General features: G+C 61.9%; 1 protein-coding gene across 6 annotated transcripts in view; it reads left to right on the forward strand.

The window, feature by feature from the left end:
- The first annotated feature begins 2,556 nt into the window (after window positions 1-2,556).
- The window catches only part of SYT6 (synaptotagmin 6), a 43,778-nt gene continuing 30,730 nt past the window's right edge, over window positions 2,557-15,604 (forward strand). For 3 of the 6 annotated variants that reach the window (XM_036452866.2, XM_036452870.2, XM_036452868.2), the window contains exons 1-3: window positions 2,586-2,773; window positions 12,347-12,591; window positions 13,666-14,224. In XM_036452866.2, the coding sequence (XP_036308759.1) occupies window positions 12,422-12,591; window positions 13,666-14,224 (729 nt within the window). In that variant the 5' untranslated portion in view covers window positions 2,586-2,773; window positions 12,347-12,421. Of the gene's footprint in view, window positions 2,774-12,217; window positions 12,592-13,665; window positions 14,225-15,604 lie in introns of those variants that run through there. The other 3 variants (XM_036452869.2, XM_036452871.2, XM_045586851.1) reach the window with 3 other exon arrangements.

Here is a 15,604-nt window from a genome sequence, read left to right on the forward strand (position 1 = left end):
GGAGGGCATGAGGAGGCATGAGGAGGACAGCTAGGGTGACTCTTTTTCTTCATGTGAACTGGAAACAAAACAAAACATGCTTCTCTGTCGCCTCTCATTCTCCATGGGTATCAGTCCTCTGTCTCTGTTCTGTCTCAGCCTCGGCCTCTCTGTCTCTTTCCCTAGTGTTTCCTCTCTCTCTCTCTCTCTCTCTCTCTCTCTCTCTCTCACGCGCGCGCGCGCGCACACACACACACACACACGCTCCAGATTCAGTGGTTATTGCCTGAAGAGAGCCCGGCCCTCCGCACAGCCCTGTCGGAGCAGGACCTTCTCCCTGCTCGGCTGACAAGTGCCAGGTCCGAAGCTGCCGCGGGCGCCAGGGCTGCTGCAGAGCTGCCTGCCGAGTGTGAGGCTGACTCCGGGAACAATGAGGAATTATCTGCCCATTCTCCCTCCTGCCATCTGCTCTCCTCCTCTCAGGCTCCCTCACCTTCCGTTTAGATGTGAATACCTCCTCTCATTGTTAAGTAAAACATTGATTTCTCTGCATCAGAGGTCTGGGCCCTTGGAATCCTGTGTGGGTTTTTGTTTTGTTTTCATTCTCTGCAAAGGAAAACAAGGCGCTTTGTTCTGCGAATTTCTCCGGGAACTGGAGATGGGGGGAGAGATCGCCGCGGAGTGGCAGAGTTGCCATAAACACCGGCAGAGTGCAGTTCTTCCCATTTGTGTTTTACATAAACACAGACCTGCCACCCGGGAGCCGGCTAATGAGCCGGTAACAAGGGGCCGCTGCGCTCCGTCTCCCCCAGGTGCTGAGCTTTGCATTCGGCGGTGGGCGGAGGTGGCAGAACCTCGGGGCTCCTCAGGTGGGTTCTGGAGCCCTGGGAGGCCAATGGGGACTCCACAGCCTCCGCTGTTCTTGGGACTCACTCAACACCGCCCCCAGGAAGGCGGCCTGGATTGCCTAGTGTCGCCCCGGGGCACGCCCCTTTGTTCCTTCTACCTGCAGAGGGTTTCCAGCCCTCTCCCACTGCAGAGGCCAGGGCGGAAGCTGCGAACCCGCCCTACTCTTCCCTAACCCAGCTCCCTCCTCCGCTGGCCCTTCAGCACCGTGGACAGAGCCAGGGGGCGCCCGGCGGGAAAGCCCGTTTGGTCAGGCCCGTCCCCTCCGGCCTCGCAGGCCCTTTGTCCCCGGGCCCGGCTGCCTGCAGTCCTCACGTCCACGCGGCTGGCGCCGATGGTGCAGACCTGCGGGGACTGGGCCCCCAGAACCTCCTCCCGCCCAAACGTGGGTCACCGCCAGAGCCTCTCCCAATTAGCGTGTTAACGAGGAGGAAAGGCCTTCCTGCGCCACCGCCGCCGTGCACTCCGCCCCGCGGCTGCCGGAGGCTCCAGCCAAAGTTCCTTCCGGCTCTAGGAAGGCAGAGGGACCCGCGCTGGAGCCTCGGGTGAGCTCCGCGTAGGAAGGGGCCCACCTGCCCACGCGGCGAGGAGCCTTCTGTGACAGCCCTCCCCGCTCCATCCCTCCCCCCAGGCCCGGGCGCCCGTGGCGGCTCCGACCTCTGCAGGGCTGAGCGGAGCTCCCCGGAGCCCCTCGCCAACCTGCTCCTGGACCTCACGGCTCAGCTCCCCTCGTGGAGTTCGGCCTCAAGTCTAGCCTCCACCAAAATTTAATTTTGGTCTTTCTGGCCCCCACGATGCTTCACTGCAGCATGCATGACCTCCGTGGTGGTGTGCGGGTGCAGGGAGGTGGGTCTGGTGGGAGCCCAGCGCCCTCCGGAAAGGCCCCCGCCATTCCTATTCTCCAGAAACTTTCCCCTCCCGTTGCCATGGAGAGAGACGGCCGCTGCCTCCCGTCGCCATAGCAACACGCGGTACCGCGGACCGCAGGATTGCGGGGCTCGCGGAGACTTTGTGCAGTTCCATCGCCCCGCAGTCCCAGGGCTTTTCTGCCTCCGACGCTGGGACTCGGGGCGAGTCTAACTTTCCCGCCAGGAGCCCTGGCCAAGGCCCCCCAAACCCGCCGGCCACATTCCGGGATACAGGTTTCCATTCCGTCACCACTTGTGGGCACGGGGCAGTTTACCAGCGTTTCACAAACAGCATCTTTACAGCCACAGCAGCTCCTGGGCACTGGTTCTCCTCAGCTCCCCGCCGAGCGGGAAGGGAGACCCAGAGCGGCCAAGGTCACCGCAGGCAGCGGACGGGGCCAGGTCCCGGCCTCCGCGGCCCGGCCTCCTCCAGGGCGGGGGCCAGCGGGTGCCACCTCCCGGCCCGGGACTCGGGCGGGTCCCGAGTGTGGAGGGGGCGGCAGGAGGCGCCAGACGTGCCAGCTGCCGGGATGGGCCGGGCTGCCACGTGAGGGGCGGGGGCCCCGCGGGAGTGATTAAACCCCGGGAGCCGCAGGGGCCGCGCCTGGCCCAGCCCGGCCCAGTCCTGCCCCAGTCCTGCCCCAGCCCGGCCCAGTCCGGCCCCAGCCCGGCCCCAGCCCGGCCCAGTCCGGCCCCAGCCCGGCCCCAGCCCGGCCCAGTCCGGCCCCAGCCCGGCCCAGTCCGGCCCCAGTCCGGCCCCAGTCCGGCCCCAGTCCGGCGGGCGGACCGCGGCTGCCCCAGGGCCTGGGGTCCCGGCATGAGCGGGGCGCGGGGCGCGGAGGGGGCGCGGTGCCAGGCGGCGCTCGCGGTCCTGGCCTCGCTGTGCCGGGCCCGGCCGCCCCCCCTCGGCCTGGACCTGGAGACTTGTCAGAGCTTCGAGCCGCAGACCCCGGAGCGGAGTCCGAGCGCGGCCAACGCAGGTACCGCGACACCGAGCCCCCTTTCCCGGACCGTCCCCCTGGCACCCCCCGCCCCCAGTCCCCATCCCCCTGGCCCGGAGCCCGGACCCAGACAACTCAGGCTCCAGACCCCGACCGGCCGCCAGCCCGCCAGTCCCGGCCGTGGCCCCGGGGCAGGCGGCGGCGGGAAGGGCCGGAGGAGAGGAACCCGTCCCCCTCCCCCTCCCCCTCCCGTGCGACCCCGCGGGACCCTGGGCCTCAGTTTCCCTCCGCCTCCGCCTCGCCCCGGGGCGATCCGCCAGGGGCGGGGTGTGTGCGGCGGCGGCCTCGGGGCCGCGGGGAGAAACTTGGGCTGCGCCGCACGCGGGCTTTGTCCCGGGCCGCGCTCCGGGGGCGGGGCGGGCGGGAGGCGGTGGCGCAGCGCCTCCCCCGCCGCCTCTGACTCACGCGGACTCGGGGCCGGGGCGCGACGGAGCCGGATTCTCTCCCGACTTCGCCGAGCGGCGCGGACCCCGCGCCCCACGCAGCCCGGGGCCGCGAGCCCGGCCGCAGCCCCCGCCGCCCGCCCGCCCGCCCGCCGGTGAGTGCGGCGCTCGGCCGCGGGCCGGGCCGGGGCGGCGGGAGGTGGGCAGGTGGAGCCCGCGGGCCCGCGGCAGCCGCCGAGCTCTTTGTCCCGAAGGCCACGCCGGGAGGGAGGAGGGTCGCGGCCCCTCCGGCGGGGGCGCGGGGCGCGGAGGCCGGGGAATGCGGGGTGGGGGCGGGGAGGTCCTGCGGGGACCGGGGCGCCCGGCTCCCTGCGCCCCGCAGCCTCCAGCCTCCCCGGCCCCCTCCCACCCCGGGGCGCCGGGCCGGGGGCGCGGAGGGAGCCGGACTCCGTGCGGCGGCGGGAAGGGAGGAAGGGGCTGCAGAGCCGGGGTTCCGTCTCCTCGCACTTCTCCCGGGACCAGGGACCCGGAGTCCTGAGCCGCGGTGCCCGAGCCGGGCCGGCGGGGTAAGCTCCCAGAGTCCGCGGGCCCGGGGCCCTGGCTTCACCTGAGGTTAAAGGTCAGGCCCATAGGTAGGTCCTGGCTTAGGAGGGGCCCCTGGGGGTCGGGAGAGGGAAGAGGTGGGGCTCGTGGATCCTGTGTGTGACGGGTACAGGAGGCGCTGCTCTCTCTGGCCTTGGCAACGTTCAACCCAGGGCTTCATTGCGACAGCAGCCGGGACTCAGGTTAGACACCGGGAACTTCAGAGGGCGGGGCGGTGATGGAGGGTGGAGGGTTCGAGTCTCCCTCTTGAAGAATCTCAGACTAGATTAGACCCAGCGAGCGTTATTAGACTGGTTCTCCGGTGCCATCACCCCCCACACCCCCCACCTCCCCATGCATACCCTCCAGATGCACAGTTTTCCCCAAGTCAGGGCGGCCCTTCCTGCCCGCCTCGGGCTCCCTTCCATCCTTCCTCCAATGATACACCCGGTGGGGCCCTCAGTGCCCGTCCTGAGCCCTCCGACCCCAAAGGGATAATACAAGGTGAGGGGACACCTGTCGAGTTCCATCTGGAATGGAGGCTGCCCGCCTGCCTGTCCAGGGCAGACATGCTGGGGCTGAGGGTAGTTGTGTGTGTGTGTGTGTGTGTGTGTGTGTGTGTGTGTGATTCCGGGAGGCCCTGGTGTTCTGACTAGAGGGACGCCCTGCTGTCTGGAGTGACAGGTATCTGACCGCCAGGCGGAGGGTGAGAGAAGGCTGGACAGTGAGCGCCAGCGGGCCCAGGCGCACCAGGGTCTGCCCCGCAGGCTGCTCCAGGAAGCGGTTTTGAGTTGCAGCCCCGGGAGGGGTGGTGCTTTGACTTTCCTGCTGAGCCACGAGCCTCGGGAGCCCGGGGGGCCAAGCTGGGGGCTGAAGGGGACGTGGGAGGCAGCGTGGGGTCCTGGGTCCCAGCACGAGAAGGAAAGAGGCTGAGAGCCGCTTTGGGATGGGGCCGTTTAGGGGAGCACAGGGGCTGGGGAGATGCTGTAGCATTCAGGACCGGACCTCCGGGGACCCCACCTCCCAGCCTGCTCCCTGCATCCCAGAGCCACTGCCTGGGCCCAGCGTCTCCGGGCAGCGGTGCTGTGTGTTTTGTCTTTCCCATTTGCAGTTACATGAAAAATGCAAGTGGCTAGCGCATGCCCAGTCCACCTTATCCCTGGGCGTTTCTCCTGCTTTCCTCCTGCTCCGGGTCTCTACCTCGAGGGGCTTCTAGTAACACCCCGAGATTCAGCAATCGCGATTCAGTCTCTACTGTCATTTCCCGGGGCCTGTTCTAAACCAGGGTCTGTGCTAGGAATTGCACAGCCAGTCTCAACCAGACCCCATGCCTCGACGCACACCGTCCCAGCTAAAAGCAAGTCCCCCTTTTCTTTAAAAGCTCTGAAAGCTTCCTCCTGGATACACGCCTCCGACCCCCACCAGGGGACACGGGTGGGCCATCTCCATCGTTCAGCTTTTCCGTAGGCCAAGTTTTAAAGCGTTGGTGAGGGTGGCCGGGCTCTGGATCGGAGGAGGCAGCGGAGTTTGAGGTATTCCCGCAGGTGCAGGCTGCGGGGAGACCCTGAGCTGCCGGCCCGGTGCGGCTGGCAGCCGGGAATGGTTGTTCTCTCGCTCACCTATGGCTGAGAGACATATGTGATGTTTGTTCCGGTCTCTAATGACACTGGGGATGGTCTTTGATGCAGCCACCGGCTTTGAAGTGGCCTGTTTGCGGCACAGATAATGTGGTCTCTGCTTGTGATGCCACGTTACATGCACAGCGTGTCATCCGAACACCGAAGTCCCGCTTCTGTTGTGATCAGCCCCCCCCTCTCCCTCCCTCCCTCCCTCCGCGCTGGGAAAAGGCCGTCTGCAGGTTTTGCCTGCCTTTGAGAATCCGGCATTTCACCCGGCCTGGTGGCATTCTCATCCTCTGGTGTGCCTTGAGCTGCAGGATTCTAGAAGCAGGCTGTGGCGCGCTGGAGCGGTGAGCCTTAGACTTAGAGGTCTGGAGGTTTTCTCCCGATGGCGGGACATCAAGAGTGGGGGCGGTGGGTCCAGAACGCCCCTCCCTCGGAGCTCTGTACAAGACGGCTTCCCTTCTAGCTGTGGTGGCGTCGCTCTGTGCCCCCGTCCTCGGAGTTGGGCTGCAGATAACACGTGGCAGCAGATAATGAGGACGAAGATGGAGGCACAGGGTCAGGCCAGGCTTCTGGAGGGTCTGCGTGGGGCTGTCTGAAGGGGGGGATAAAAGGGGGAGGAAAGACCCACTGAGCTCGGTGGCACCCCGGTGGCCCTGCTTAGAAAAAGTGGCCTCTTGGGCCCGGAGGCTTGGAACGGAGGTCAGGGGGGCCTCCCGCTGGGGATGTGTTAGGGATGTGGCACCACCTCTCCCTCCCTCCTCTCTCTCCATTGCGGATCCGTTTTTCTGGCTCCACCTGGACCCAGGCAGACCTTCCCCTGACGAGTTGCAGGTATAAACAGGAAGAGTGGGGTGGAGGGTAAAGAACCTTCTGGCTCTCTGTCTGCCACTCCCCCGGCCCCTCATCACCCCACACTCAGGGGGACCACCCGCCCTGACCGAGCAGGCAGCAAGGCTCAGTCAGCGCCTGCCAGAATGACGCCCGTGCTCTGCTGGCTGTGGCTCCGCAGCCCGCCTCACCCTGAAGCCCTAACGAAGGCGGACGCGGCGGCCAGTCGGGAAGCGGGGGGCGGCCGCAATTAGCTCAGCACTGTCTCCCCATCGCGGCCTTTTCGGGAGCATTAATTCCTTCTCTGTTTGGACTCCGCTAATTATCCCCATCGGTACTTTGGCCTGGATCGCTGAAAGCAGGAGAGAAAGCAGTCTCCGCTCCCCCTCCTGCTAACCCGGAATTTTAATTACACCAGGTTCTCCCAATAAATTTACAAGCCCAGGCAGAGCTCATTATGAATGGATCACGTCGGTGCGCCTCGGAACAGGAGAGCCTCTGCTTACCCCCCACCCCCCGACACACAGGCACACACACACACAGTCACACACACATTCACACACATTCACACACACTCACACACATTCACACACACTCACACTCACTCACACTAACACTAACACACACACATTCACACACACACAGTCACACACACACACACTCACACACACACACTCACACACACACACTCACTCACACTCACACACTCACTCACACTAACACTAACACACACACATTCACACACACAGTCACACACACACTCACACACAGACACACACACACACACAGTCACACACACACTCACACACACTCACACTCACACACACACACTCACATTCACACACACTCACACTAACACACACATTCACACACACACACACAGTCACACTCACACACACACTAACACACACACATTCACACACACACTCACAGTCACACTCACACACTCACACTCACACCCCCACACACAGTCACACTCTCACACTTTCACTCACAGTCACACACACACTCACACACACTCACATTCACACTAACACACACATTCACACACACACTCACACACACTCACACACACTCACATTCACACACATTCACACACATACACACTCGCATTCACATACATACTCGCACACTCGCACACACACACACACACACTAACTCACACACACTCATACACACACACTAACACACACACACTCACACTAACACACACACATTCACACACTCACATACACACTCACATTCACACACATACATGCATTCACACACATACTCACACACTCGCACACACACACACACACACTAACTCACACACACTCATACACACACACTAACTCACACACACACACGCACACACACTAACTCACGCGCACACACACACGCGCGCACACACACACACACACACTAACTCACTCACACACACTCACACGCACACACACACACTAACTCACACACACTCACACGCACACACACACACTAACTCACACACACTCACACGCACACACACACACTAACTCACGCACACACACGCACACACGCACACACAGGTATTCTCAGGCACGTCTGGGCAGTGAGACTCCAGGCCGCAGGTGACTGCCCGCTGGCTGCTGGGTGGCCCGCAGGGTCGGCGCTCCGGGCAGGAAGGGGGGGTGAGGTGGCCATAAGCCTGCTCTCCAGGTTCGCCCAGGTGCGCGGGGCCAGGTCACAGAGCAGACACGGCCTCCACCTTCTCCGATGATAACCAAGAGATGCTGCCCAGGTCCCTGCCCGGCCCTCAGCGCAGCCTCTGGTTCCCTCGGAGGCCTGGCGTCAAAGTCCCAGGTTCAAATCCCAGCTTTTCCACTTAATGCGATGTTCTCTAGAGCAAGTTACTGAGTTAACGTCTCCAAACTGAACTGATTATCTTTGAGAGCTGAATGCTGATTTCTTAGGCAGGCTTTAAAGATGAGGTGCGCTCGGGTGAGGGGGGACAGTGCTGACCACACAGAAGTAACGGGTAACATGACTGGTATTGCTATTGGAGTAACATCGCCCAGAGGCATCTCCAGTCCCAGACCAGGCTTGAGCCCTGTGGCTTCTGCTTTCCGGCTCTGGGTCTCTGAGCCACACGGTCCCTGTCTGTGTCCGAATGACAGCCCCTCACCTGGCAGCCTTCTCCGGATTTGAGGGGAGAGGGGAAAATGGTCCTTTCTTTTCACTTCCTCTCCCCAGTTATCTTTTCAATTACATCTGCTAACGCAAATGCCCGTTAATGTTACAAAAGGGACTTTCCTGACCTGGAGCCCATTGGAGACACGGGGACAACAGCGAGCGATAAGAGTCACAGAGCAGTCCTAACACCACGGGTGGAGAGAGGGGGGCGGGCTCGGCTCTGTGTCTGAAGAGGGAAGTGTCAGCAGCGGAGATAAGAAAGCCCTGGTTGCTAATGAATAACCCAGCACTTCCCGGAGGGAGAGGGAGGCCAGGAGCCATCACCGGGGCCAGACAGCCGCACTTAAGGTGACAGGCAGGTCCCTCGGGAAGATCTTAACTTCCGAGGGTGGGAACAGGCTCCGAAGGCTGCTTGTGCCCCTGCGAGGGCAGCACGTCCTGGCCCTTTGGCCCGGCAGGCCGGGTAGAGAGGCACATAGCTTAGGTCAGCAGTCGCCAACCGGTGGTCTGAGGTCCACTGGCGATCTGTGTGAGGGCTGAAAGGCCGGCGACCACCGGCTTCCGTGGCCTGGGCCTCCGCACGGTCCTCAGGCCTTGAACCGGGCTGCGCGGGCTGGCTGAGTTCAAGGCCACGTGTAGTGACGTGAAGGGGCTCAGTGCCGTACAGTTATCCCTGCCCTGGCCTAATTCTGCTCTTCGTAGCCTCGCTCACCCCCTCGCACCCATCCCCTGTGAGCGGACCCCCTCAGCACCAGGCCCCGGCTCTCCTCACCGTGCCTGCCTGGGAGGTGTCCGGGGAGAAGACGCGATGGGCAGAGGAAGGCTGCTGGCCTTACATAACCAGCACTGAGCGCTGGGCGCCGATTCCAGGAATCCGTACCCCTGCCTCCCTTAATCACAGCTTCGAGGGAACAGCAGCAGGGGGTCGTGCGGAGAAAGGTTCAAAATAGCAACCACTGGAGGAAGAATTGATTCCCTCGGCCCGCCCCCTGCCCCACCTCTCTCTTCCCTTAGGAATTCAGTATTTTGTCAGGCTGAGCATTTAAATGCACTCCATTCTCTCTGCCCCCCCCCCATCTCTCCCCCTTCCTCATTAAAATTCGAATTACTACCAGAGCAAGTAAGATGTATGATCAAAAGAAAGCCAAGTCCTAGAAATACCTTTTGTTTTAAGATGACTCACTGCAGAGAAGGCAGCCAGCACAGCTGTAACCGAGCGCAGAGGTCAAGGGGCTAGAGCTGGCGGATACTCAGAAGGAGGACAGATCTGTCCATGGCTGCTCTCGGGCACCCCAGGGGCCCCGTGAGGTACATCGCACACCAACAGAGAGAACTGCGGAGCCGAATAGCACGGGCTGTATCTGGGCGCCGCCGCTCGAGTAGTGTGACCCTGGGCAGTCAATTCAGTCTTCTGTGCCTCAGTTTCCTCATCTGCAAAATGGGCATAATAGCCAGGCCCCTTTCCCTGGAGAGTATGAGCAAGACACATAAAAAGCATTTTGTACTTTGGACATGGTAGTGTTCAATAACTTGACCTAATTACAATAATAAAATGCCATCAGTTCTATTACTGTCAACCTCTATGTATGCTAAAGTTTTTATGTCTTATTTTTTTAATTGTTTTTTTTTTTTAATCGATTTTAGAGAGAGAAGAAGGGAGAGGGAGAGAGAGAGAAACATTGATGCGAGGGAGGATCATCAATCGACTGCCTCCCATACACACCCCGACCAGGGATCACCCTGGGGACTGAGCCACAACCTGGGCATGTGCCCGGGCTGAGAACTGAACCGGCAATCTTTCAGCGCACGGGACAACGCTCAGCCAACTGGGCCACACTGGCCAGAGCTTGATGTCTTACTTTTAAGATAGTATATAGATATTAAAACAATCTGAAATTTCTTCTCTTGTGTCCCCTGGAGGCATGCAACCCCCATTGGAGACCTTCAGTCTCCTGGGAGGGGCTGACCCCAGCTCCTCTGGCCGGAAGGCTCCAGAGTCTGTGCAGGGGCCTGGGGGTTGGTGCAGGTGACCGAGGACTTGAGGGTTCCCTGCTGTTACTCCCTATTCATGAAGCGGTAGCTGGTCAAGGCCAGAACTCCAAGCAGGGGAGTCGGAAGGCAGTGCTGGCTCCCCAGAGAGGGAGGCTGGGGTCCTCGCCTCCTTGTCAGCCCCCTCTGGACGGGGGACCACTTTCCCGGGGGCCTGCATGCGGCGAGAGTACTCTGGATGCCCCCAGATTGGGCCGAGCATCTCTGTGCTCCCAAGCAGAGCTAGCACCTGGCCCAAGGCAGATGCTCAGCAAAGTTGGTTGAGAGATAATTACAGCTCCTTTCTGTGCCATTCATTCATTCACTCATTTATTCTCATGGGCCAGTTTCTGTGTGAGGCCCTGAGTCAGAGGAACATAAAAAAACACAGGGTTCCAGAGGCCGACAGCTTAATCAGGGACAAACAGGCTGGGACGGTGGAAAGAGCCCCAGGCTGGGCGGTGGACATCTGGACCCTGGTCCAGGCTCCGTGTCTGACCTGTGACCCCAGACCAGTCCCTTCTCTGGACCCCTCCGCCCACCTGCAGAAGCGCAGCCTGGCCTCACACTTGCAGGGTCGTTTCTCATCTTCATAAGATTCTTAAGGCCTCGGGACGAGATAATCCAGGGGCTGCAAACTCACGGGCCTGCTGCAGGGGCCGGGCAGGGAACTGGGTGGAACTGGTGAGGACGCACCCCTCCAAATGGTCCCTCCCGGCATGAGGACAGGGCTAGGCACCAGAGTAGCAAAAACTCTGGTGGTTCCCTGGCAGGTTTGGCAGTGGAATCTCACTTGTCCAGTCATCATGTCAGCATACAGACTGCCCTGCTGGCCTGTCCACAGGTGACCTCTGTGCACACCTGCCGGGCACCGTCTCAGAGCCCCTGTCCTCTCCGTTCGGAGTCAGAAGAAGTCTTAGGCTCCAGGGGCCTTTCCTACAGGTGGGGCGAGAGGTCTGCTCAGTCATTCCTCCCAGCGGGAGGCATCCCCACCCTCTCTGGGGATAACGGCCATCCTGCTGGGGGCAGGGCGGACTGGGGTCAGGCAGTGAGCGTCCGCCTCTGAACCGAGTATCGATACAACACTCAGAAATACCAGTTTCACAGTAGCGCTCTCAACTCGCCACAGGAATGAGGGGAAAAGAAGAGATAGCTTATAAGGACTGTTTGCGTTTAGTTTGGAAATAAACGGTGTGCATCGGATTCCAGCTTCACGCAAGTCTTTATGGAGCCCACTACGCGCAGAGTTCTGAGTACAGAAGCGTTAGACCTGATCTCGGCCCTCGAAGCCATGATGCAGGATTTCATTCACTGCAAGTCAAATCCATGACTACTTACTGAGCTCCCGCGCTGGGCTCCGCGGGGGCAGGGGGAGGGCGGAGGGGGAGGTCCTGGAGCCTCCCGTCTCCAAGGCCACTCAGCCTGCGGAGGGAGAGCTGTGCCCCAGGATGACCTGCCACACGCCCGGCCACCGTAACACAGCTCTCATAGAAATGCAAGCGGCGTCCAAGTGTGAATGCTTCGCGAGCCTGCACATTTGCTTAGGCTGTTACTGAAATTACTTTCCCTTCCCGTGCACCAGCCAACAAGCCGTGAGGTGCCCCCGAGCTGACTGGTGGAGGGGGGAGGGGAGCTGTAAAACCAGACGCAGGTGAAGGCCAGCGGACTGTGGATCGTCTGCCCTAAAGCCGTGCCCCCTCCGCCTGGGCAGCTTTCTCACCACCACTCTTTTCTCTCCCCCCCGTCTGTGTCCCTGTGTGTGTGTGCTCCCTCTGTCCCTGTCTCTGTCCCTGTGTGTGTGCTCCCTCTCCCACGGCCCTGCCCGCTCTCCCCCTGTCGCCTGTCCCTCCCTGCCTGCGCACGCCGGGGCAGGCCCTTCTGCCGGCCTCCTCGCAGCGGTGGTCACCGTGGGTGGCGTGGCCCTGGTGGCAGTTTCTCTCTTTCTCTTTTGGAAGCTGCGCTGGCCGCCCCGGAGGAGCAAGGAGCCCTCCAGCCCCGCTCCTGCTGAGGCCCCCGGCCCCCCAGGCGCCATGGCGGACAAGCTGAAGGACCCCAGCGCGCTGGGCTTCCTGGAGGCGGCCGTGAAGATCAGCCACACGTCCCCGGACATCCCGGCCGAGGTGCAGATGTCCGTCCGAGAGCACATCGTGCGCCACACGCGGCTGCAGCGACAGACCACAGAGCCCGCGTCGTCCACCAGGTGAGGGGCCTCCCTGCCGCACCCGCTCCCCCGCATTTCCCTGCTCACACTGAGGGCAGCGGCCGGAGGCAATAACTAGAACCATGACTGGAGGACATTTCGGAGGATGTGCTCCATGGGGGGTGATCCGCGGGGAGGTGCTGGGTGTTCTCGGGGAAGGAGAGATGGCAGGCAGAGGGAGGAGAACGTGCCAAGGCCCAGAGGCATGGGCGTTCACCGGTGGCCAGGGATATGCCCGCAGAGCCTGGGCCCTGGAGTCTGCCAGGCCCGGGGGGGAGGGAGAGCAGGAGCGTTCTGAGAGTTTGAGGATTTCTTGGGCGCCGCTGGCAGAGTTCCCCACACGACCGCGGTTGTAGACATGGCATTCTTCAACCGAAAAGCCCAAACCGCCACCTAATCACAAAAACCTGCTGTGAATCCAGACACGCTTCTAGCAGAAGCGATGCGAGCAGGCCTGAGGCGCTGTGTTTCTTCCAGACTCGGGGCTCTGAGTGCCTGGCCCCTGCCGTGTCTCCCCCAGCTCCCCGGGGACCAGCCGGGAGGAAGGAGGCTGGAAGGACAGGGCTGGGGCCACGCTGCCAGAGGTCATCCTGTGGCCTCGAGGTTGCACAGCGAAACAGCGGCAGAGCCAGGATGAACGTGTACTGCCGGGCTGGAGAGCCCAGAAACGTTCACTGTGGCGATGGGGCCGTGGTGGAGGGCCAGCCGCCAGCCGCCAGCCGCCAGCCGCCCCCAGGAGAGGAAAGGATGGCCCTGCTCGGAAGGGATCTGGTGGTTTAACGTGGGAACTGGAGGCTCATGTATTAGGAGAGAAACCTAGAAAGCAGGTCGGTGGCAGAAAAGCAGGGAGAATGCGAATGCCAGCAAATGGCCCATATGTCCTGGGCTTACCATATACCAGGCCCATAGCAACTACTTTCAAGACGCACCGCACACCAAGTGTGTGCAGAAGGAAAGGGGGTCCCCACAGCGGGGAGGATGAGTCAGGGATGTGGGGGGGCGAGGGGGTGCCTGCCTACATCCCCTCCCCCTGAGCTCTGACCACGCCCTCCGCCCCCTCCCGCCCTCCGCCAGGCACACGTCCTTCAAGCGCCACCTGCCCCGGCAGATGCACGTGTCCAGCGTGGACTACGGCCAGGAGCTGCCGCCGGCCGCGGAGCAGCCCACCAGCATCGGCCGCATCAAGCCCGAGCTGTACAAGCAGAAGTCGGTGGACGGGGACGAGGCCAAGCCCGAGGCCGCCAAGAGCTGCGGGAAGATCAACTTCACGCTGCGCTACGACTACGAGGCCGAGACCCTGATCGTGCGCATCCTGAAGGCCTTCGACCTCCCCGCCAAGGACTTCTGCGGCAGCTCGGACCCCTACGTCAAGATCTACCTCCTGCCCGACCGCAAGTGCAAGCAGCAGACGCGGGTGCACCGCAAGGCCCTCAACCCCACCTTCGACGAGAGCTTCCGCTTCCCCGTGCCCTACGAGGAGCTGGCCGACCGCAAGCTGCACCTCAGCGTCTTCGACTTCGACCGCTTCTCCCGCCACGACATGATCGGGGAGGTGATCCTGGACAACCTCTTCGAGGCCTCCGACCTGTCCCGGGAGACCTCCGTCTGGAAGGACATCCAGTACGCCACGAGCGTGAGTCCGGCCCGCGCCCCGGTGCACGGGACCCCTCGTTCTAGGTGGGGGGGGGGGGGGGAATGTGTCCCAGCCCCGCCCCCTGGGGACAGGTGGGCCGCGGCCCTCCAGGACGGGAAGAGGGACTGGGGACTGGCCAGGGGCCCCGCCCACCCGGAGGGCGTCCGTGTTGGTGAGAAGGGAAGGGAATGTTTGCCGATTGCGTCTGATCACAAGTTCTAGGCGATTCTCTCCACCTGCTAGGCCCCGTGTTTGCCGCCTCTAGGATGATGGCATATGTCTCCGACTGTGGGTGACGAGGGGGCCGGGCCCGTAGCCTGGATCAAAGGCAATCAGGAACAGGCTACGTTCGCTAGGATGAGCCAGGTTGCGCCCCAGCAACAAACAACCTTAGGATCTGGTGACTTAGCGCACAGTGACTTTCACCCGCTGTGCCTCGAGCGTTTTTAAATCACGCGATACCTGTCTGTTTAGTCAGGGGCACTGACCTCTTTTCCCATAGCTGTCAAATAACAACATGACAACAGCCAACACAATAGCCGTCTGGGAGAAATGAATGAAAATTATCCCGTGTTTGTGTCAGATGGGCAAACATACACTTGTTTGGCGTGCCGCGGAATTTCAGTCGCTGGCGTGTGTGCGATGAGATGAAAAAAGCTGAAAATCGCCAGCGTAAAGCCCCCAAGCGTGAGTTCTCATTCCCGGCACCATGTTCTGCAGCCCGACCCGGGCTGTGTGCCTCCTCGTTACCCAGGGATCCAGCCCACAGCTCCCTCTCCACACGTGCTCCCGTGACCGTGTCAGGAGGAGGGGGAGGTGGCAAACCGTGACTGTCCCTCAAAGCTTCCACCCAGAAGTGACACATGTCACTTCCACTCACATTTCATCAGCCAAAGCAAGACTCAGGCCGCTCCTAATACCGGGGGGCTGGGCAGGGCCACCCTGCCGTGTGCCCAGGAGAACCGGTGTTCTTAACGACCAGCCCCAGCGACCACCTTCTCGTAGGCACTGTGTGCCCCGGCCAGGCTGGGCGTGTGTGTGTGTGTGTGTGTGTGTGGGAGGGTGGCCTCAAAGGGCACCTGGCTAAGTGGCAGAGGGTGTCTGGGCTGTTCGATTCGAGGAGCTGAGGCTCAGTTCGCTTTTGAGAGGAGGGAGGCCAGCTCTGGCACGGAACCGGAGAGGCCACGTGGCAGGCTCTTGGGCCTGGTGTAGACGGACGCCCAGCACCGGTGGGTGCCGAGGGAGCGGTGTGAGCGCATCCTGTGGGCGGTGGTGTGTCTCCCCGGAAGCCCGCCCAGGCCGCCGAGGGCCCAGCAGGGTGCTCCCACCTGGCAGCGGTGGCCTCTTGTCTGGCGTCTTGGGTGTGAACTGCTTGACTGT

The sequence above is a fragment of the Pipistrellus kuhlii genome, unplaced genomic scaffold, assembly GCF_014108245.1.
Source record: "Pipistrellus kuhlii isolate mPipKuh1 unplaced genomic scaffold, mPipKuh1.p scaffold_m20_p_24, whole genome shotgun sequence".
Taxonomy (NCBI): domain Eukaryota; kingdom Metazoa; phylum Chordata; class Mammalia; order Chiroptera; family Vespertilionidae; genus Pipistrellus; species Pipistrellus kuhlii.